General features: G+C 49.1%; 1 protein-coding gene and 1 pseudogene across 1 annotated transcript; both read left to right on the top strand.

Annotated features, from left to right (window-relative positions):
* Positions 1 to 23,292, top strand: part of LOC135292576 (zinc finger protein 850-like) — a 159,458-nt pseudogene that overhangs the window by 131,834 nt on the left and 4,332 nt on the right.
* LOC135292486 (hydrocephalus-inducing protein-like) lies at positions 21 to 22,993 on the top strand. The gene is made up of 9 exons (XM_064406688.1): positions 21 to 277; positions 2,206 to 2,273; positions 4,419 to 4,651; positions 5,450 to 5,550; positions 6,796 to 6,931; positions 7,378 to 7,542; positions 10,471 to 10,697; positions 12,570 to 12,681; positions 22,976 to 22,993. The coding sequence occupies exons 1-9, from the start codon at positions 21 to 23 to the stop codon at positions 22,991 to 22,993; spliced, it is 1,317 nt and encodes a 438-aa protein (XP_064262758.1).

The raw sequence follows: 23,292 nt of genomic DNA, 5'->3' as shown, positions 1-23,292 counted from the left end.
CCAAGAAGGGAAGATTCCACATGGATTTCCACTTTGCTTTCTTGCTGCTGCAGGTGAACCTGATCAACCAAGGAGCTCTTGATGCTCCCTTCAGCTGCATCCCTTCAGCCACAAAGGTGGGCTTGGGCTTCAAGTTGGCACCTCAGGAGGGCATCATTGCAGCAGGTGGGAGCCAGACTCTCCAGATCTCCTTCAGTGCCACCGTGTTGGGGAGGTTTGAGGAAGAATTCCGGTTCAGTGTGGCTGGATCTCCTACGCCTGCCATCCTGACCATCAAGTAAGGACCCTGGGAGCTTGGTGGGCACATCTGGAGCTGTCTCTGGGACATGCCCCAGCTGCCTCCTGTTGGGGTGGAGCAGAGAGAAAAGGTGTTTGCTGAGGTCTTCATCTCTGCTCTGATGCTGGCATTGCTTTAGTGGGAGGATGCCTCCTGCCCTGTGTGGTACCTGGAGCTGGAATGACTCCTCCCTGCAGGGATCTCCCTCTGCCCTGGGCCATGGCAGGCAGTGGGATGGATCAGCTTTGGGCAGCAGCTGCTCTGGGATGTCCCAGCTGAACAAGGTGCAGGGCCCCCAGGGCTTTGGAGATGGGCCAGCCTGGGGCATTCTGCAGCAGCAGCAGTGCTTTTAAAAACTTCTGTCAATAATCCATGCCAGATGGGCAGCAGCAGCCTCACCTCACCTCTCATGGCCATGCTGTGGGGCACAAGCCGTGCTCCCAGCTGCTGTGCCCAGAGTGCTCTGGTGCCTCCTGTGCACAGCCAGGCAAGGGCTGATGTGGGAGTCAGGGAACTGTGCAGCAGGAGCTGTGCCAAGGACTTGGGCATCATCCCCTGGGCTGGTGCCATGGCAAGAGATCATCCTGGCCCAGCACAAGGGACAAGGGGTGATGATAGGGGAGGCAGAGCTCAGTGCTCAGCACCACAGCAGCACGAGGCCTTGTCCCTGCCAGCCTGAGCCTTGTGCTGCTAGGATAATGCAGTGGGAGCAGGAGAGCTGAATGCTGGCTGCTCTGCAGCTTTGGAACTAGGCTGCTGCTCTTGGGAGGCACTGGGGCAAGGCAGTGAAGAAATGAAAGCAATCTGCACTGGATTATAGCAGTAAGATAAGGGAGATGGATGAAAAAGAACAAGGAAGTTATTACTTCACAAGAACAAAGTGGTGAGTAGGTCTGCCCCCAGTGGAGAAAGAATGATGATGGCTTTGTTTTTGGAGGAAAAGTGCTGCTTTTTTAGTTTGGAGATCAAGAGGGAACCTTCCACCATCCAATAATTGATTCTCCTCTGTCCCTCCCCTAAACTGGTGATGGGATGTTTGTGCATCAGCAGCTTTCTCCTTGAGCAAGGGCAGGTGTCTCTTGTTGAGATGTGTGGAGCAGAGCCAGGGGCAGTGCTGTGAATCCAACAGAAGGCACAGGTCACTGGGCCTGGATTTTTAACCACAAGGCAGAGTGGGCATGGATTGGCATCAGCCATGAAATCAACTGGGGAGTGTTGTGCAGCTTCAAGTGCTGCTTTCAGTGGGTGTTGGTGACTTTTGGAGTGTGTCTGCTGAGTTCAAGGACAGTTGAGGTGCTGTGCTAGATTCAGGACCCCCTTGTTTGGTTGTTGAAGCTGTTGCTCTTGGCTGTGCCAGCTGGTGCACTGCTGACAAGCTGGTCCTTTCCTCTAGGATTCATCTGTGCCCTGTGTAGAAGTGTTGCTGCTCTTTTCAGAGGATGTTTGGGGCTGCCCTGGGTTCATGGCTCAGAACTGTGTCTGTAATGATGGTGTGGGTCAAACTCTGCTGAGAAAGCTCCTCTGTGGGAACAGCAGTTCCAGCTAAGAAGTAGCAAAGCAGGAACCTGTGTCTGGCAGGGCTGGTTACAGAAGTTTGTGGGGACACCTTGATGCCCATCCCATTGCAGATGGGGAAAGTGAGGCCCGGAGCCATGTCTGGCTGTGTGTTCAGGGTCCTTCATGGGACCAGCAGCATCCCGGGGGCTTTTCCTGCCTGCCCTGTGCCCAGAGCCCATCAGTGGCTGCTGGCTGCTGGCCACTTGGCTTTAGCTGCCTCCTGTGCCCAGGGGCACTGTGCTGAGCACATGGTGTGTGCTGGTTTGAAAGGCACGGTGCCCTGACACCAGGTTGGTGCCCCCGAGCCACGCCAGCCGGAGCTTTGCAATTCCTTGAACCAAGGCATTTCCTGCTCTGTCCTCGCCATGCAGGGGCAGCGTCACTGGACCGAGTTTGCACTTCGACCTCCCTGAGCTCGACTTCGGGGACATCTCCTTTGGTGAGTGCTGCCTGGGCTGGGACACAGCGGGAGGGATCTGTGCCTTCCGAGAGAAAAGCATCCCTCCCTCCTGCTCTGCCCCAGCAGCCTCTTCAGGCTGGGAACTGCAGGGCTGCTGGTGCCGCAGGGAGCATTTGGCCATTGTCAGATCAAACAGAAGCAAGGCATAGAAAGTCAGGATTTTCTGGTGTCTCTGTCCTGCTTGAAAAGACAGATGTCTGCCAAGGAAGGTGGGAATCTTCCTGGAATGGAAAGATGAGCCCCTCCCTCCAAATGATGATACCTTTGAAATGACAGGGCTCCCGGGCAAAACTGTGGGAAAAGGAATAACAGTTCTTTCCTAGACTATATCAGGAGAGCCCAGAGAACAAGAGCAGACGTTTGCCAGCTGCCAAGTCCCGTTTTTGTCCTTTGGTGCGGTGAGGATCCCAGCAGGAGGAGCTGTGGGCTCTGGCAGGGCAGTGATCCCCTGCCAGCCGGCAGCGGCAGGGAAGGAGGGAAGGAGGGAAATGCTCCTTTTGCAAAGGGACAGAGGGCAGGGGGATGCGGGCAGTGCCTCAGAGCAGCAGGCAGCAGCAGGGAAGGCAGGCAGGGTGGGTGCCAGGCTGAGCTGCAGCCAGGGCAGTGCCGGGGCCAAGCACACAACCTCCCGCAGCAGCACGCGGCCGAGCTCCCATCCCCGAGCGGGAGGAAGGGAAGCTCCGCTCCCTGCCCAGCCTCAGCTCCCACTGCACAGCGCCCACGGCATCACGCCACAGCTGCCAAAAACCCCCAAGGGAAAAGCCCACCCCCAGGGCCAAAACCCCCAAAACCCCTATCCCCCTTCCCAGACCAAGGGGAGCATTCACTACCAAGCCAAAACCCAGAACAAGGAAGGTCATGGACTTTTTAAGGAAACTACTTGCCTTTCCTGAGCTGCTTCTGTCCCACCCTGCATCACCATCGAGGCACTTGTCAAGTTGCCTTTTTGAAGAAATGAAACAAGAAAGGCAAGAGATGGAACTATGGTTCTGAACCAGGAGATCGATCCTGCTGGATCTGCTTTCATTCCTAAGGTCTCTTCAGCTGAAGGCAGCTGTTGTATCTTTGCTTCTTTGGAACTGTTGACTGTTGTCTGCATGCGGTGAGCTCAGTCTCATTGGAGGTTTTGCCATCTGTGTTTGTCCTTGTTGTGCCTCTCTTGCCTCCCTGCTGGAGTCACTGCTGGAGCTGGCAGTGCTCACTGGGATGGGCACAGAGAAGCTCTGGGTTGCAGCTGCAGTTGTTTTTTCTCCCCATCTGTGTTCCAGTGCCTCTTGGTGAGCAGGCCCAGGGAGAAGTCTCCTCCCCAAAGAGCTGGCCAGCCCAGCCAGATGTCCACTGCAGAGCAGCTTGTGGCTGCTCTCCAGGCTCTGCAGGACATCCCCACCATGAGTGGCTACATCTCTGGCTTTCCAGCATGGAAAGCAAATCCCAGAGCTCCAGTGGGGTAAAGCCTTGCAGGCAGCAACCCCAGTGAGCAGCATGGGTGTGATGTCCCCGTTTGTTGGGTGAGGTGGGACCTGGTTCCTCATTGCCAATCTCCAAGCAAGGCTTGGGTGTGCCCCCAGTTGAGTGGGCTCTGAGCTGTCTCGTGCTCAGTCTGTTTGGCTCAAACCAAGAGATGCCTTTAGGATCCTGCAGAGAGAAGCTGCATTGGGGTGCTTTGCCTCACGTTCTAGTTCCTGATTCCATCCTCCCTTTTGCTGCAGCTTCTTCTCAATGCTGACTCACTGTTTATCTATCTTGAAAAGGGTGGGAGTGTTGGCAGGCTGAACAGGGAATTTGACAGCTTGAATTCTCAGAGGAAATGCTCGGTCTGGGTGCACACTCATCACTGGGAGATCACTGGTGCTGGTTTGGGGCAGGTGAGGCAGCTCCTCCCCATCGCCAAGAGAGAAGCTTGCAGTGTTCAGCAGGGCTAGGAGTGGGCATTTTCAAGGCTGCAGTCTGCAATCTGTGTCAAAGGGAACTGAGTGACGATTCATTCCTCATGCAGCTTCTGGGTGAGCTGTAGTTCAGATAATCCAGAGCTAAACTCCAGTGCCACTTTCATCGTGCCAGGCCATTCCCAGCAGGAGTCATGCCACAATGGGAGCCTCAATGGATGTTGGTGTCCTTTCCTAGGCTTTCCCTACACCCAGCGCTGCCGGCTCACTAACAGCTCCCCGGTGCCCGTGACGTTCCAGCTCCGCATGTCGTTTGATGGCACGCAGCCGGCTGTGGACAGCGTGGATCAGATCCGCTGCCACAGTGACCCAGCCTGGAGGAAGGGCGTTCACTTGTATGTGGAGCCCCGGGAGTTTACCATCACTCCCAGCCAAGGGACCATCCTGCCCCAGGGACACCAGGACATCCAGGTACGGGCAGAGTGCAGCCAGAGACGCTTCAGCACCAGGGCTGCAGCTGCACTGGAGCGTGGGAGGGCTTTAGCTCTGCTGCCAGCTTTGAGCATGGTGTGAGTGAGAGATCTGCACTGCTCTGAGGCCTCTGCTAGCTGCCTTACTCGGGGTGTTCCTCAAGGAGCACTGTTTTCTTTCCAAAATCATATGCTGAGGTCACATACCATATGGTCAAGGCCAGAAGTCACTCTTGGGTTCTTGAGAGCCATTTATTTGATTGCAAGTGGGCAGAGCAAGGATGAGGGCAGAAGGTGGCTGTTAGAGAGATGTCATTGTAGAAAGCAGTTAGCTTTTCTTCTTGGTCTCATTTCCCCTCTCCCGGGGAGCAGAAGGATTTGTGTTCACTGCAGGAATCTCCAGTGGGGACAAAATACTCTGCAGCCATGAACTGCCCAGCACCTGCTGGGCCACACTTTGCCCTCAGCTTCCTGCTGTAAAGCTGAACTCGTTGTGTTCAAGTCAGATTTCTTCTGCTTTTATGTCATTGTAGTCAGATGAGAAATTGGCCCCTTAATTTGAATACAGTGGTTCATAGAGCTTTAGTCTAATGTTTTAATGTAGCTGAGCTATGCCCTGATAGCAAGGTGTGTTTAACACATCTGCTATTGCCAGAAGGCTTTTGTTGCTTTGAGACTGTGCTCTACACATGGAGCAGCAGCAGAATTAAGACAAAATCTTCCCTCAAGGGCTGGAGGATATCACACGTGGATAATGAGCTTTTGTAAGGAAGAATTTCCTGTTCTTCTCTTCCACCAGGTGACCCTGTGTTCCAACTCGGTGATGGAGTTCTACAGGAAAATGCTGGTGGATCTGGAGGGTTTTGGCAAGGGAGTGGCATCATTGGTCATCACAGCCAGGTACCAGCCCTTGCCTGGCCTCCCCCAGCCCCTGCCTTGCCCAGGCTTTGCTGGCTGCAGCTGCCAAGGAGAAGTGCTGGTTCATGAGCTCATGTTGTGCCAGCTGGGCATGAGAAGAGCAGAGCTTGGACAGCAGCCTGTGGTGAAAAGCAGCCCTGCTCCCAGCCCAGCAGGGTCCTGGGCCCTTTTCTGAAGGCACCAGGAATGAGATCATTTCTTGGCCTGGCTTTTGGTGCTTGAGGTGGAACAAATTTCCCCAGGGCCTCCTCTCCTTCTTGCTGCAAGAGGTGGAGTTGTGCTGGGTGCGAGCACCGTGCATTGGTTTGGGACACAGCAAGCAGCCTGCTGAGAGCCAGGCTCTGGTTCTGTTCATGAGGGCACGTGGCAGGGGGGAAGTGGCTGCCAGCAAGAGTGCTGAGGGCAAGGTCTCAGGAGGGGAAAGCAGCCCTTGGTGTGGCAGCTCAGTTCTAGATTTTCTCCTTCCCTCTGCTTCCCAGTCTGAGCTTGAATGTTCTCAGGGTTGAGATCAAAAGTGGTTGTTGCTGCAGCAGAATTCCATCCTGCTGTGCTGCTGTGGGTGTCAGTGGAATGCCAGGAGGGATGCAGTTCCCTGGGGCTGTTCCCTCTCCCATGCAGAGCCATCCAGGCAGTGCCTGGGCTGGCATTTTGTCAAGCAGGTGGGCTGGGGACAGTCAGTGCCTGGAGCTGTGGAGGGAAGGAGCCAGGGAGCTGTAGGGCCTGGGAGGGGCTGATCAGCCACTCTGGAGGGCAGCTGGTGTCTCGTGCCCTCCAAGGCTGGGGCAAGCAGCTGAGTTCCCAGGCAGGGCAACAGCACCATGGCAGAGAAGGGAGTCATTTTTCCTGGGACACTGGAGTTGTGTGTTCCTTGAGCCTTAGTGAGTTCTGTTCCTTGTTGGGAAGGCTCCCCCAGAGCTCGTGGATCACTGGGAGTGTTACAGGAGTCCTTGCAAGCCTTCCTGGGGAAAGGAGGGGCTGAGGCAGCTGTGGGACAAAGTGCTCTGCCTGGGGCACTTGGCAGCCTCTGGCTGCTGCCTCTCAGGGTTTGCCCCTCCTTGACAAGACCTGTTGGAGTGGGAAGACGTAGAAGGCAATTATCACTGCAGGGCTGTTCAATGCCCATTTGACAGTGACCAATGTGTTATGCTCTGTTTTACAATCTTTGGGGGTAAATGTTCTCCATTCTCTCAGTATCTCTGATTCCCCTGGGCTCATCTCTTTGTCCAGATGTCTTGTTCCTAAGCTGCAAGTGTCCCCCCACGTGCTGCAGTATGATGAGTGCCTCCTGAAGGTGCCCTACGAGAAGAAGTTCATCATTAGGAATCCCAGCCACCTGCCTGGCTGCTACGGGCTTATTGAACAGGTTTGGCATCCCATCCACCTCCCCCTCTCAAATATTATTGAGGAGCTTATTAGGGGGAAAAAGGGTTTGGACGTGACCTTGCTGGTTTCTATTCAGTCTTAAAGATCTGCTGAGAACAGGATCCTACCCGAATGTAAACTTGAGGATGCAGTTTAACCTGCTGAGGGAACAGTTGATGTTCTAGTCTTCAGGGTGTTTTCTTGTGGGAGATCTTAGAGGGCTGTGAAAGCTGCTGCATCCACAGACAGCAGTGCCTGTGCTGGCAGTCTCCTGGCAGGATCCCCTGGGAATGCTAAGCCTACAATTCTTGCATCTTGTTTGTGCCTTTTACCTTTGTCCTGGGCATTTTTAAACACGTGTGTCAGTTGCTGTTGCGGTGGATGTTAGGGAGTGTAAAGTTTCTTCAGAGGTGCCTCTGAAGCTGCATTTCATTGTGTCTCTTGCAGAAACGCAAGGAGGACTCTGCTGTGCTCTACTCCAGCCCCAAGCCCTGTGGGATTGTCCAGCCTCACAGCACTGCAGAGATCCCAGTGCTGGTGGAAGTGCAGGCGCTGGGCACGCATCGCACCAATGTTCTCATCGGCGTGTTCGGGGATGAGAGAAACCCACTGGTGAGTGCAGGGGAGATGTGTGCCTCTGTGCAGCTGCTCCTGGCAGGCTGCAAAGGGCACAGGGATTCTGCCGGGGAAAACAGGCACAGGCTGCTGTGGAGAAGGCCAGGAGGGATGGGTGGCACAAACAGCTCGTGCCTCACGGGTGGTAATCTCAGTGTCTGGCACAGAACGTCGTTGGTCTGAGCTGGAATCCAGGGTCACTTTAGTGCATTACTCTTGAAAATGCTGTTAACTTTGGAAACATCTGTTTGAAAATGGCATCTCTCTGAGCGCAAAAGAGGATGTCAGAAGACTTCTGGGAACCTTGAGCTTTCTGTAAAAAAAAGGAAGGCTGGCATTTCAAGAGTGGTTGCAAGGATTGAAACTTAGATTAAAACATAAGGAAATGACAATGGCAAGTTGCCTGGATGGCACCAAACATCTGAACCTGGGCCATTGTGGCACTGCATGTAAATCAGTGAACAGGAAGGACAGGCAATGCAGGCTGTGCCAGGGAGCCTGAAGTTTGACAGAACAGTTTCTTTTAACTCTGAGGCTGCTTACCTTAAAGAGGAGGGTTTCTCCCCACCAGAGGAACCAGTTGTTTAACTGTCAGCCTGGCCATAACTAGAGATTTCTTGCAAAGCTTTTACCTTTGGGCCAATCCTTTGTAGTTTGAAAGGTTCTCTTACCTTGATCCTTTTAAATTTGAAGGTGAACATGTAATTATCTTTTTCTTTTTTCCCAAAAGCCCAGCATTTCAGCTGGAGAGTGGTAGCTGTCCCTAAAGAAATACCTTGAGCAGGGATGAGCTGTTTAAGGATTTTAGTTTTCCCTGTTGTGGTTTGTTTGGGTTTTTTTTTAAATCTTTCTTGCCTGCTTCCTGGGACAGAGAAAAAAGTTATGGAGCTCTGGACGGCTGGCAGAAACCTCCCCAAGCCCAAGGCTGATGGAGTCTGGCAGGATCCCAGCACTACAGCCGATGTATGTATGTCTGTATGCATGGGGAATGCCACCTGAGTCCCCTGGGAGTGTTGGAAAATGTCAGCCAAGCCCCCAGCAGTGTCAGGGAAACATTCCTGATAAATACCTCCTGGAGCTGCAGAGTTTCTGGCGTTGGGCCCTGGGGGGGCTGTGCTGGCTGTGTTGGCTGTCTCTGCCCCTGGATGTCTCAAATCTGCCCTTTTTGCTTGCCTTCTCTGTCTTTTGCTCTCCCACTGTGCTTTTTGCATGCCCACAAGGTGTTCATCCCTGTCCTCTGCAGTTCCTCAGTGCAAGCAGTTGCAGCTGCTGCAGCAGCTCAGGGTCATTCCTGGGCTGCCTTTAGAGCAGACCTGCTCCAGCCTGGATTGGGAAGGGCTGGATCAAAGCATTTCTCAGTTCAAGGTGCCAGCAGCCAGCCAGGGGCTGCATCCTGACCAGGAGCTGCTGGTGCAGGTGTCCCTCCCTCCCACTGCAGGTCTCTGTTCACAGTTATCTTCTTTTCCAGAGATGAGCTTCACCCACCTAAATTCAATCCCCAGCCACCAAAGGAGATGAGAACATGTTTGGATTGCCCAGCGTCTCGATGGAGGCACTTCAAGGCTGGAAAGGAGGAGGCAGCCACAGCCCTGACTGAAGAGCAGGATTTGACCCAGTCTTCAGGAGCAGAGGTAGATTTTCTTGTACACCTACTGCTTGTGCTGCCTCCTTAGCCTGCCACCAGCAAGTCATGCTCCTGCTGAGCTCCCTTTTTGCTGCCCTGCTGTCCTGTGCCCTGACAGTGGCTGGGCAGCAGGGCAAGTGGCTGGACATGGGGGGAGTGGCAGGGAGAAATAGGAGAGTTTTCCTTGGAGAAGCTCACTCAGATCCTACAGGCCTGTGTTGAGTGTGGCATTTTTTGCCTTGTTGCCTTCCCAATGCAAGATGAGGCTTTTATCTGCATCATGATGGGAAGAGCTGCAGCTTCTTTGCCACAGCAAGCTGGGATGAGTCCTGATCTCCATGTGCCCTCTTCCCAGCCCAGCCAGACTCCCTGTTTGCAGGTCTCTGCTGTCACCCGAGAGCTGCTCTTGCACTGCTGGCCCTGAAGCTGTCTTACAAACTGAGACTTGGCAAAGTGGCTGTCTCTTCCTGCAGGCGTAGGGAATGGCTTGTTTTTCAGGTGCCACCACAAGCTCCTGCAAACCCTCACCTCCCAGCAGGCCTGGAGGGATTCAGGTGCTCCGTGGGCGCACCGCACGCTGCCCTGGAAGCGGAGAAGGGAAGAGGGAATCTGTCTCCCTTGCACACTGGCAGTGTGGCAAGCAGGGCTGGAGCTGCCAGTGCCACTGGTGGCCCTGAGCATTGGCCACAGAGGGGCCTCCCATCCCTGCAGGCCCAGCACAAAGTGCTGCTGGAGCAGCTGGGTGTTGGAGAGGCCGTGCAGGACACGTTGTGGGGCTGCCCAAGGACGCTGTGCAGCACCTATGGAGGGCACTGCTCCCCCTGCAACTCCTCAGGTGGTCCAGAGGAAGGTTTTGCAGGAGCTTTTGCTGTAGCACCTTGAGGAAGCAGCATTTAAATCAGAGAGAGAGGGGAAGAGCCTCAGGAGTCAGATGAGCTGGGCTGGGAGTCCTTTGCTCAGCTCCAAGAGCTCTCACTCTGAGTCTCCTCCTTTTCTAAAAGCAGTAAGTTTTGAAACTTTTTCAAGGCAAGTTGTGCATCAGAGAGAATTTCTAGTGCCAGGAGACATCCCAGTTCACTTTCATGTCATGTACTCATGAATGCATTGACCCGTGAGGATGGGAGAAGATTTTCCCCATGGTCCCTGCACTGGTCAGTGGCATGGATGCAGGATGAGATCAGGGTGATTCTGGCAGTGTTTGGGGAATAGGCCCCTCTGGCTGCAGCTGCACTTTGCTCCAAGATGCTCTTCTGCATCCATTTCCATGCTCAACAGCTCCATCTCTCCTGTCTTCCATGCAGGCTTCCAGTATCCTGCCAGTGTCAGGTGTGCTGCAGCCAGGAGAGAGCCAGCAGGTCTCCTTGCCCTTCTCTGGCCACCTCAACAGCATCTCCAGTGCCACGGCGCTGTGCCACGTGGAGGGAGGCCCCAGCTCCGAGGTGCTGGTGCCTGGGGAGGCCTCACGTGTCAGCTGCTCCCCAAGCCCCCAGGAGATCAACTGTGGCTCTGGGGCACCTCTCAGGGAGAGGTGAGTAAGCCTGCCATGGGTTCCTGCTCTCCATGGGTTACTGTCCCTGCAGGGCTTCCCTGCTCCAAGGACTCTGAGCTCAGAGGTGCTGCATAGCAAAGGCCAGAAGCAGCACAGGGATGGCCACTCTTAGCTCCCTGGCTCCCAAGAGAGGAAGCACCTTCTTCTGTTGGGACAGAGCATCTTCTTCTCTAGTTTAGTGGTGAGCCCTCCTGGCTCAGATGCTGCCTGCAGGGAGCTGGGCTCTGGCCCTGCCTTGGCACTGCCTCTAGAGGTGTCTTTAGCTCCATGGTGTTGAGTCACATCTTCTTCATCATCTCCCTTCTTCACCAAAACAGTGGGATTGTGGTGTGGGCAGGCGTGGGGCACAGACCAAACCTTGGTTTGGGTGCTGGTGCTGCCACAGATGAAGTCCTTGCAGTGCTGATCTGCCAGGGTTCTCCTGATGGTGGGACAGCAGCCATAAAAGCTCCTGTCCTTGAGGCTCCCCTTCAGCTGCAGCAGTGGGCAAGCACAGGAGAAGCTCTGCTCCAGCAAGGCAGCCCAGCTCAGGACACACAGGCAAAGTGTGCAGCTGGGAGTGGGGGCTGCTTAAAGCAAGCCTGTGCATCAGGACTTCCTTCAGGCCAGGCTGAAGTTGGTTTCGTGGGGAGGAGAGGGACGAGGCTGCTTCAGATGGTTTCCATGGCAGACAGCACCAGCTGGCTTGGTCACAGCTGGCTTCCAGCAGGAAATCTGGCTGACAAGAGCCTGTCTTGCAGGAGAGCAGTTCCTCCAGCCTTTGCTTTCTGACTGATAGGACTATTCTCATTTAGGATCAGGCTATGAGTCATTAATACCGAGGCTCACGGACAGAGACTCTCTAACTCGTTAAAGTTAGAAAGTGGTATGTTTATTAACCCCGGTGGGCAGCACCAGAATCGTCCCTACAAGGCGTGACCGTGCTGTACAAGGTTCTTTGCCCTCTCTTTATTTCCCAGGATCTTACATACAACATATGTGCACAACCCCAGCACTTCCCCTCCCTGCTCTGTATTAAAATGAGGTCATTAGTCCTTCACACCTGTGCAATTCTTCTCTGGAATTGGGTCGGTGGTCTCCTATTGGGCCAGTGGTCTTAAGGGATGAAGTCAGGAATGTCTTCATCAGGTCTCTGTGACCCTCTGGCACCATCCAAGGTCCCCTGCTTAGTGACTGATTGACATAAAGCCCAGGTGCTAACCATTGTTCTACGGGTTTCAGTATGTTCTTCTAACAGTTCACTTACTCCACTTCCTTCTATCAAGAAGCTCATCATGGTAAACAATATAACAATCAGCTCTGGCTTAAGCATCTAATCATCATTAACCTATGGTCTACCTGTCTAACTGACATCCTGATCAATGTGAATTGCTTCTAAGCCTCAGGTGAAATCTGAACTCTTTAAATTCTTGCTTCAGCTGTGCCCAGGGAGAAGGGAGCTGAATGAGCTGAGTAAGAATTGCAGGAGAGATCAGCAGACGTTGGCACTCTGTGCTCTGCTTGAAACTGGGAAGTCAAGAGACAAAGGGCGTTTTCAGGCACAGCGCAGAGAGCTGGTGGATCAGCCTTTGGCAGTGGGCTGGAGGTGTCTGGCTGTGCCTGGAGAGGGAGCTTGCACAGTCAAGCCCTTCTGATGGCAAGGCTCAGGTTTGGCTGGTCCTGGAGGTGCCCTTCCACCACTGCCCTCCCTTGGGATGTTCCCAATCTCTGTCGGTTGAGGAGAATTCACGGAAATGGTCTGGCGCTGCTGCCTGGCCTCAGGGTCAAGGAATGAAGTGCAGGGCCAGCCAGGACGAGTGAGCCCAAGGTTCTGGTGGTGACTCTCAGCCATGTTTTCTGTTTTGTCTGCAGAAGGGAGCTGAAGCGGCTGTCTCCAAAGCTTGAGGAGGAGGCAAAAGCCTTGGAGGAGGAAGAGAGGCAGAAGGAGAAAGAGAAGCAGAAGAAAGAAAAGAAGGGTGTCTCTGTGGGGAAGGAACCTCCAAAAGCAGAGAAGGGGAAAACCAAACCCCCAGAGAAGAAGGAAAGCAAGGCCCCAGAGAAGAAGGACACCAAAATCCCACCAAGGAAGGAAATCAAAGAACCAGAGAAGATGGAAAACAAACTTCCAGAAAAGAAAAACAAACATCCAGAAAAGAAAGAAACCAAAATCTCAGAGAGGAAGGAAAGCAAAGCCCCAGAGAAGAAGGAAAGCAAGGCCCCAGAGAAAAAGAACACAAAAGCATTAGAGAGGAAGGAAACTAAATTCCCTGAGAAGAAGGAAACCAAAGCCCCAGAGAGGATGGAAAGCAAACTCCCAGAAAAGAAATACAAACCTCCAGAAAAGAAGGAAACCAAATTCCCAGAGAGGAAGGAAAGCAAGGCCCCAGTGAAGAAGGACACCAAAGCATTAGAGAGGAAGGAAACCAAATTCCCAGAGAAGAAGGAAAACAAAGCCCCAGAGAAGATGGAAAACAAACTCCCAGAAAAGAAATACAAACTTCCAGAAAAGAGGGAAACCAAATTCCCAGAGAGGAAGGAAACCAAAGTCCCGGAGACGAAGGAAATCAAAAGCCCAAAGAAGGAAAGCAAAGCCACAGAGAAGAAGGAAATGAAAAGCCCAGAGAAAAAGGAAAGCAAAGCCCTAGTAAAGAGGGAAATCAGAATTCTAAAGAAGGAAACCAAATCTCCAGAGAAGAGAAGCAAACCTCCAGAAAAGAAGGAAACCAAATTCCCAGAGAGGAAGGAAATCAAAATCCCAGAGAAGGAAATCAAAGCACCAAAAAAGAAGGAACCCAAAGCCCCAAAGAAGGGGGAAGCCAAAGCCTGAAAGAAGGGAGGAACCAAAATCCCAGAGAACCCAGCTGAGCTGGAGAAGAACTCTTTATTTTATTCACACAACTTATTTTATACAGTTTGCCAAACCTAATGTGCAACTTTAGGTAGTTAATCGATTTCTTATTACTAGTTATGCCAGTTATTCTGTTGGATAATAAAATATATTTTACTTGTGCATCAAATCTCTCTGTTGTATTCTTTGTATTGTTACCTATTCTCTTCACTGATTCTCATGGGACAAATCCCTTGTTCTTGCAGGTGCATTTGTTTTTCACCCTCAGATCAGATTGTTCACCAAGTCTCATTCTCAAAATAACTTCACATGGGAACTTGTGACTGCTTAGCTGCACTTAGAAGAGATGACAGGCCAGCTGTTAATATAGCAGAACAAGGCCTGGTTTCATAAGGCCTTTCTTTTATCATTATTCTACCTGTCTCTGACATCTCCCCCTTTTTGTTCATTTAAAAAAGGCTCCTATGTTCTGATGTTGAAACAGCTCACTCTTGGGAGGGTATGATCTCATGAAGGTTATCACTGGTTATCTGTTAGATGTGGGATAAGATACATAAAAGACCAATTCCAATCAACAAAACTTACCCAATTCTGTCAAGTCATTGACACAGGGTTTTGCAGCATGAGCAAACAAAAGAATAATGTCCAATGTCTCTTAGGGAAATGGAAAGAAATGACCATTGTTTCCAATTAGCTGAGAAGTAGGAGAAGGTCCATTAGCTGGAAATGTTGATCTTGGACATCACTGAATGTCCTCCTGGCAGCTGGAACAGGGAAGAACTGAAGAAGGTTGGGAGGAGCACTGTCCCATGATGATGCCATGAGGCTTTTGTTGGCCAATTGCCTCTGTCAGTTTCCAGGCACAGCTGTGTCTTGGCAGTCCTACTCCTGTTCCTGTTCTGGCCACAAAGGCTGCAAGGGGATGAGGTTATTTCTCTTTCCACTGGGCTTCATTTCTTCAGAGCTGATCAGTATCTGATGGAATGAACAGGTGACTGCTTTGAGCTGTTGGTGATAAAACACAGGCATCTCTTCTCCTGAAGTTAATGAATCAATTAGGCTTCCCTGTGGGACACTCCACTGGGATTTAGATGGGATGACCTTTTTTCCAAGTTTCTAATGTAAATATTGCATGATTCAAAATGATTAGTCATCCAAATTTCTCATGTACATATTGCATTATTTGAATGTTCTTAAGGCATTCATTCCTCTTTTTTTTTTTTTTTTTTTTTTTTTTTTTTTTTTTTTTTAAATAAGAATGAGATGCATGTCTTTTGTTATGAGTATGAAGAAACATTGTAGCGAAATAATACATGTAGTGGACAAGAAACTTAGAGCAATTAGGAATAATTTGGATACAACAATCAGGAATATTTCTAATAGCAGACAAAACTAACAACATAGGTGGAATGAAATAAATAGAAATCTCTGAAATAATGTACCATCATCCCAGAGTCTGCAAACAGCTGAAAAACCTCGATTCAGTGGGGACTTGAATAATTATTTCCAGATCATAATTCCCAAGCTCCCTTTAAAAATAGTTCTACTGTCATGTACAGACGGTGAAATTGCAAAGTCAAAGCAACTCCAATCTAGTTTTGATGCAGAAAACATCTGGGTCTGTTGGCAAATTCCTGTCCCGGTAGAGCTAAGGCCTGGCCACCACCCAAGCTCTAAGTGGGAGAGAATTCCCTAAATGTAATTTTAAACAAGGCTCCTAAGAATAGCACTTAGGAGTAAAGGTCTAGGGGTGAAAGACTGATGAACCATCCAATAGCTGTCTCCTCCAAAATTTCCTCAGCATGGAGATGCTTTAAACACAGCAAACTGTTGGACTGGTTCTGTAATAACAATTGGGACTGCATCTGATTGCTTAGAGTAGATGTCACAATACCATCAGTTTAGAGAAGACTTCTGACAAAGCTGAGATATCATTTCCTGGAACTCTGAAAAATACTTGAAAATCATGAGGCAGCACTGGGTCAAACCATGGAGCCCCAGTGCAGAGCCCAGTTAGAGGGGTAGTCTGGTCTAAGAGACACATGAGCAGCTAGAGAACAAAAGAAGGATCCTGAAATGACACGTGTCTTGTAGATAATTACACCAAAAGATGGTAAAACATATGAAAAGCTGGCTATAAAAACAGGAATAGAAACATGAATGTATTTATGACAGAAAAAATGCAACAAAGGAAACACTGAACAGCTCACTCATAAAATTTATGATATCTCAGATTAAATAACACCCAAACCTGATATAAATTCCTTTCGACATCAATAGAGCTTAACAAGATGAACTCAATAAAACCCAGTTCTAAAAGGATTTCAAATTAATAAACATAATTTCATTATCACCTTAGTAGAACAAAAAGCACACTCAAGAGAACTCAATGTTAATTACTATTAATACCGAACATAACTGGATCCATAAAAAGCTGGAATGGATCATTGCTGAAATGACGTAAAACTGAATCTTAACATTTATAAAATCTACCAAAATTTACTTAATAAAACTTAGCCTTATTCAAGAAGGTAACTGAGCGTTACAATATTTGGCCTTAATTTAACAGAATTCAAATGAACATTCTTAAAAGTTATAGATATGACATGATGTAACTCAGTCTAAGGTTATTAACACAAAAAGACAACTTAAAGGTGAACAAGCTGTAAGTGAAATAACAGCATGATGGTCTGCTGGAGGGATTAAAGTTGTAACAAGCATATTAGAATTAGAAGTAAATCAGTTATGAGTAAAACCCATGGTAACTGCAAATTCCATGGAAACAGAAATTCAGTAAGACTTTTCAAAGTGCAGGGTTACTGGGAAATAAATATAATAATGTGCAATTTAGCATATTGCTGAACAACTCAACAGCTTTTAGTGACAGTATCTGGCATCATTTTATATGGCAAATGTGTTAGCATTCTTGTTAAAGAGATCAGACCATGTTAAAATTTGATAGGTAATAAGGCACTGCATTTACCGCTTTTCAATCTCTCCAGTAACTGTAAAACTACATAAAACAATCAGAATTTAGTCAGAAACTAAAATAAACTTTTAAAAACCCTAGAGCACCACGTTTTCAAGGCACACAAACACAGCTCTGGGCCAGAGCGGGGCCTGTGCCGCCCACAGGGGAGAGGGAAGGCGCTGCCCAGAGGGAAACTATGGGGAGAACAGAGGCCATCTAAACTGCAATGACATAACTGTACACCAATAAAGCTTCTCTCAATATTCACACAGTATGCATCCCTTAATTGCCAGAGCCAATCATCTCATTTTCCATCTCTCAGCAGGGCCCTGCGGCCGTGAATCCAGCCCGCCGGGGCTGGCCCGGCTCGGCTGCCACAGCCCTCCCGGGGCTGCTGCACCTCTGCTCCCCAAACACTGCGGGGAAAAGAGCAGGGGAAAAGCAGCAACACACAACAAACCCTACAACCTGCACACAAAAGATAAACACAGAAGAGGCACAAGCTGCATTTTATTGCACATTCTGACAACAGTCACTGACTGAGAGTTGCATTTCCAAGGCCAAGATCTGTCTTTTGAGAAACCTCAAACTCAGAAATACCATTTTTACTAGATGTGTACAAGGCCAGGCCTCACTGGAGGCACAGCTTTTCTCGCAACTCTGCATCATCTTGAACTGAAAAAGAATTAAGCAGTGTGCTCATGAGTCTGGCATCTCAGCCAGAAAGGCCAGGTATTAGAGGGAAGAAGTCAGCCTACAAAATCTGATTATTTTTTCTCTTCCATTGGCCTGTCAATAATGATAATCAGAATATAATTCCACATGTTAACATGAAGGTGTTTGTATTTACAGAAGCAGGAACATATCTATGAAGGCTTTTGAATTCTCTTCAAGGACAAGGACATTTGAACCACTAACCCTTTCTTAATAGAGAGGCCCAGTTTAACTTTTCACTGAAGATGTTAAACCCAAGGGCAGTTCATGCAATACTGTCTTTACATGTCGCTGTAGAGACAGGCAAGCCACCTATTTCTTCATGCACAACAGCCCATCTTTATTCTTCACAGTTCATATTTCTATGGTTTTCTGAAGGCATTGTGTTTCATTTTAATTGCTTAGTAACTTAGTGCAACTCAGTTCATTGGTTAGTAGTTGCTCATGTAGGTGTCAGTCAAAACCTTTCCTCTCTCTAACGCGGTTTCCATTCTTGTCTCCTGCATAGAAGATGTGGGTAGAAGTCTTTCCTCTCACAGGTGCAAATTCCTTTCTCACAGGAACTTGTCAGGCTAGCTGTTAGCTGTACTTAGCCCAAGCAGCAGGCCTGAGCCATCATTTTACAAGGGTAACAAGGCTCTTCTTTTATAGGGTTTACCTATATGCAACATTGACATACGATTCTTTCAATCTTAAAGAATCATCTTTAATTTCTTTCACGTGAATTTTGACCTTTGTAATATTTGTATATGGTAGATTTGGAGTTCAAATCTGTTTTGAATCATGCCTTCATAGAATCCCAGACTCATGGAATCATTCAGGCTGGGAAAGCTGTGTGAGACCATGGAGTCCCAGCTGTGCCCGATGCCCACCTTGTCCCTGAGGCGACTCCGGCGTTTCGGGGTCTCCCTGGCCCTGGCTGCTGTGGGAGCCCAAGACAGAGAAGACCAATTCAGCACGACCTGTCCGGGCCCCTCAGGCAGGCCCCAGAGCTGCAGGCAGTCTTAGCAAGCTCAGCTCTTCAGTGATTCTCAGCTCATTTGTGATTTCAGCTCTTGGCTTGCTGAGTGCCTTTGGCAGATGCTGGCAGAGAGAGGAGAAGGCTGTGTGAGGTTCCACAGAGATGTCTTTATTGATGTCTTCTGAGAAGGTCTCAGGGACAGCTCTTCTGCAGAACAGGGCAGAAGTAGGGCTTTATATAGGGTACAGGAGTTTTAGAAACAATCCAATAGTGAGGGTCGAGGCGAAAGTGAGCTGTGGGCTTAGAGAGATAAGCAAGGGTCCGAGGGTGGAAGAGGGGCTTCTTAGGTCCAGTCATCATGACCAGGCATTTCCTGTCTTAGGCTGCTGAATGCCATGGAGGCATTGCAGGCCCTGGGCCTGCTACAACTCCACTTTCTGTATTTAGAAAAAAGGCCTATTTCTGTATTTAGAAATGGGGCACACTCTAGTTGAATGTCCAAAGCATTTACCTGTATTCCCATTTCTACTCGCTTCAGAGACCATTCTGGATTAACCAGCAGTCTCTGAGTTCTTGTTTTCTTCATAGCATACGGCCCAATTCTAGTAATCACAGGAACTATAGGCTGCACTTCTGCTTCTGGAATAATTGGCCTTTGGGTAGGAACAGCTTTCTTTTATGTTAGTGGGGTAGTTCTGATCTTGTTCTTCTGATATTCAGTGCACACTTGAGTGATGCTAAAGTCAAGATAATACTCTCTTATTGCACACCCTTCTATTTTTAGGGCACTTACTCAAACATTTGTCACAGCATTCAGAGCTAATCTGAATGAGTTTCATGGGTGGATGGTAAGCCTCATGCAACCCACCTTGCACAAATGCATAGCTACATCCCCAAACATTTCTCCCTTCCCACAAACTTGCATTTGTGACTTTCAGGATCTCATTTAGGGCCCTATGAGAGTGGGGATCACAGGCCCTCCCTTGGCACCGGTACATCCCAGTTACGTTGTACCTGCGCGGTATGGCACTGGCTCCTGTTACAACCATGGCAATGGCTATCATAGTTACCACCTTCTCCATCATGTCCATGATTTCTCTAAGTCCATATATTCACGGTTCCAGGTGAGCTTCAGCTTCAGTTCTTTGTCACCTGGCATCAGTTTCCAGACTTCCTCAGGGGCTTTCTTCACTCGGGAGTAATGGATCCAGGCCTGCTGTTCTTTGATCTTGAATGCAGTAAAGGTAGTGAGGAGCACCTGGAATGGTCCTTCCCACTGCAGTTCCAGGGTCTTTTCTGCCAAAGACTTAACATACCCATAATCCCCAGGTTGTACATCATGTACTGGTCCATCCAAATCTCTGTTTTGAGCTCCAGCCACATATTTTGCAGTTTCTCTCAGTTGTTTATTCAGGGCTATCATATACTCGGGTAGGGTTTCCTCCCCTATTTGTGTAGGTGTGGCTCCTTCTTCAACTGCATATGGTCTCCCATATAATATTTCAAAGGGGCTCAATTTTCCCTTGTCCTTGGTTTTGTCCAAATTGGCAATAATGCTAATGGAAGAGCCTGGGGCCAAGGTAGGTTTGCCTCTTGTCCCAATCTCACAATTTGTTGCTTAATCAAATGATTCATCTTTTCCACTTGGCCACTCGATTGAGGATGATATGGGGTATGCAGCTCACAGTCTATCCCCAGGTGGTGGCTAATTTCTTGCACAATTTTGGAAACAAAATGCGGCCCTCTGTCTGAGGATATGGTGGCTGGAACCCCAAACCTCGGGATTATTTCTTGCAACAGTGCTTTGCTTACCTCTCGTGCTTCAGCTGTCCTAGTAGGGAAAGCTTCTGGCCAACCTGAAAAGGTATCAGGCAATACCAAGAGGTAATGATATCCCCCCTTCCTGGGTAATTCTGTGAAATCAATTTGCCACTGTTGCCCAGGTCCGCAGCCTTTCCCAATTTGTCCAACTTTAGGCTTTGGGATGTTTTTAGGATTAGTTCAGAGGCAAAGACTACACTGACGAGTTACCTGTATTACTGTGCCCTGGAGTTTCCTGGCCATAATTTTTCCTTTCAAATGGTTGTACAGGGCATCTACTCCCCAGAGTGTTTTTTCATGTTCTTTTTGCACTGATGACCACAGCAAATAGGAAGGCGCTACAAGTTTCCCTTCCTCTGTTACAGCCTGTCCTTCTTGATTATAATTTGCTTTTTTTGCCTTAAAAAGTTTCTTATCCTTTTTATTGTACACTGGCTTACCTTCAATAGAAATGTTTCCATCTGGGATCAATGTTGCCTCCACTGTCTCCTCAAATACCTCACCTCTGGCTGCGTCTTTTGCCTCTCTGTCCACCAGCATGTTCCCTTCTTTCAATTCAGAGCTCACTTTTTGCTGTGCCTTAATGTGCATGATGGCTGCCTTCTCAGGTAGTTGTACTGCACCTAGTAGTCTCAGTATCTCTTGTGCATGTTTAATATTCTTCCCTTGTGAATTCAACAGTCCTCTCTCTCTCCAAATGGCTCCACGTGCATGAACCACCCCAAACGTGTACCTTGAGTCCGTGTAGATGTTAACCTCTTTTCCTTTTGCCAGCTCTAAGGCTCGAGTTAAGGTGATTATTTCAGCCTTCTGTGCAGAGGTGTTTGCTGGTGAAGGTCCAGACTCTATTACCTCTCTGCTTGTGGTAACCGCATATCCAGGGTGCCTTTTTCCACTGATGACATAGCTGCTTCCATCAGTGAACCAGGTCTCAGCATCTTCAAGTGGGGTGTCCTTCAGATCCGGGCAGCTGGAGAAAGTGGCTCCAGTGGTCTCCAGACAGTCATGGATCACTGCTTCTCCCATACTCCCACTGAGGAAGGAAGCTGAATTCACAATGTGAGTTACCACAATTTCAACACCATCTTGTTCTACTAGTATAGCCTGGTACTTCAGAAACCTCTGTGGGGAGAGCCAATGCCCCCTTTTGCCTCAAGGACTGCAGACACCGTGTGGGATACCAGCACAGTCATTTTCTGGCCCAGGGTGAATTTGTGTGCTTCCTGGATGTTCACTGCCACTGCTGCAACAGCTCTGAGACACCCTGGCCATCCTTTAGCTGCCGTGTCCAGCTGTTTGGAGAGATAGGCCACTGCTCTCTGGTACGGGCCTAAGTTCTCTGCTAATATTCCCAGGGCAATCCCTTGTTTTTCGTGGGAAAACAGGAAAAATGGTTCACTCACGTCTGGAAGTCCTAGAGCCGGAGCTGACATGAGGGCCTTCTTTAGTTGGTCAGAGGCTTGGGTTGCTTCTTTTGTCCACTGAAGATCTCTGCTCCCTTCCCTGATCAGGGCATATAGAGGTTTAACAAGTAACCCATAGTTAGAAATCCACAGGCTGCACCACCCTGTCATGCCTAAAAAGGTTCTCAGTTCCTTCAGTGTCTGAGGGCTCGGGGTCTGGCATATTGCTTCTTTGCCATCCTGCCCCAAGGTCCTTTGACCAGCACTCACCTCATAACCCAGGCAAATGACTGTTTGCCTCACCATCTGGGCTTTCTTCTGGGATATTCCATACCCGTGCAGGCCCAAACAGTTTAGGAGGCTTACCGTCCAGTGCACGCGTGTCTCCTGGGTCTGGGTGGCTGTTAGGAGGTCATCCACGTACTGCAGCAACTGCCCTTCTCCTGGTGGAGGTTTCCAAGACTCTAAATGCTTGGCAAGTTGCTCCCCAGATACAGTGGGAAGTTCTTGTACCCCTGTGGTAATACATACCATGTGAGCTGCTTCCTCCGTGCAGTTTTGGGGTTCTCCCATTTGAATGCAAAAATTTTCTGGCTGGCCTCGTAGAGAAGGAGGCAAAAGAAGGCATCCTTCAAATCTAAAATGGTAAACCAGGTTAGTTCAGGTGTTAAAGGAGTTAATAAAGTATAAGGGTTAGCAACTACTGGATACAAGTCTTCAGTTACTTTGAGAACAGCCCTTAGGTCTTGTACTAACCTGTATGACCCATCAGGCTTTCTTACTGGCAAAATGGGGGTATTGAAATCAGACTGACACTCTCTTAACAGTCCTATTAGCAAAAAGTTTTCTATGATTTTGCTAGTCCCTTCTCTGTCTTCCTTCTTTAGGAGGTATTTTTTAACCCTTACTTGTTGTTCCCCTTCCTTGAGCTTAATTTGTATGGGCAATGCATTCTTTGCTCTCCCTGGTATATTAGAAGCCCATACACCAGGGAATATTTGATCCATTATTTTCTTGAAGTTTTTCTCTTCTTCACTTACAATTTCAATTTCTTTGATTATTAACATTAGGCTTAACAGCTCCACATATTGTTGGTCCTTTACCTCCAAACTAATTTCTCCATTTTTCAATATTATTTTTGCATCCAGCTGTTCTAGCAGATCCCTGCCCAAAAGTGCAGATGGAGCATTAGGCATATATAAAAATGGATGAATCTCCCATTGCTTTCCCAATTTATACTTTAATGGTTTGCAAAAATATGCTCTTTCAGATTGACCAGTAGCCCCCTTTACCATAACATAATCATTTGTTAGAGGTACAGGACCTTATTCAACACTGACAATGTTGTCCCTGTGTCCACTACAAATTCCACTTCCTTTTCCTTGTTCCCCAGTTTAACTACAACTAGAGGGTCCCCTAGGGTAGGGCCCTCCTGTCCTCCTCAGTCCTCCTTCACATGAGCAACCAGCCTTTCCCCCGACCCCCGATCGCTTTTTCTCTGTTCATCACCCCTTCTTCATTCTGGGCACTGGTTTTTCCCATGGTGCCCCCTCCCCACAGAGCTCCGAGGGCCCCTGAGGTGGCTCCTGTTCCACCGGCCGGTGCCCCTGATCCAGGACGGCCCCAGAGAGTCTGGGGGGATTTTGGGGGGCATTTTTGGGATTTGGGGCATTTTGGGGCAATTTTGATGCAATTTTGGGAGGGTTTTTGGGGATTATGTTAGGGCTTTTTTAAGGCTTTATTGGGTATTTGATGGAAGTTGAGGGGAAATTATAGAGGTTTTGGAGAGAATTATTGGGTTTTGGGGGGGTTATGGGGGTTTTGTGGATTTAGGGAGTTTTGGATTTTGGGGGATTTTATTGGGGTTGGGGGGGTTG

Source organism: Passer domesticus, unplaced genomic scaffold, assembly GCF_036417665.1.
Source record: "Passer domesticus isolate bPasDom1 unplaced genomic scaffold, bPasDom1.hap1 HAP1_SCAFFOLD_37, whole genome shotgun sequence".
Lineage (NCBI taxonomy): Eukaryota > Metazoa > Chordata > Aves > Passeriformes > Passeridae > Passer > Passer domesticus.
The sequence above is the reverse complement of the archived record's forward strand: the minus strand, read 5'-3'. Positions and strand labels throughout refer to the sequence as shown.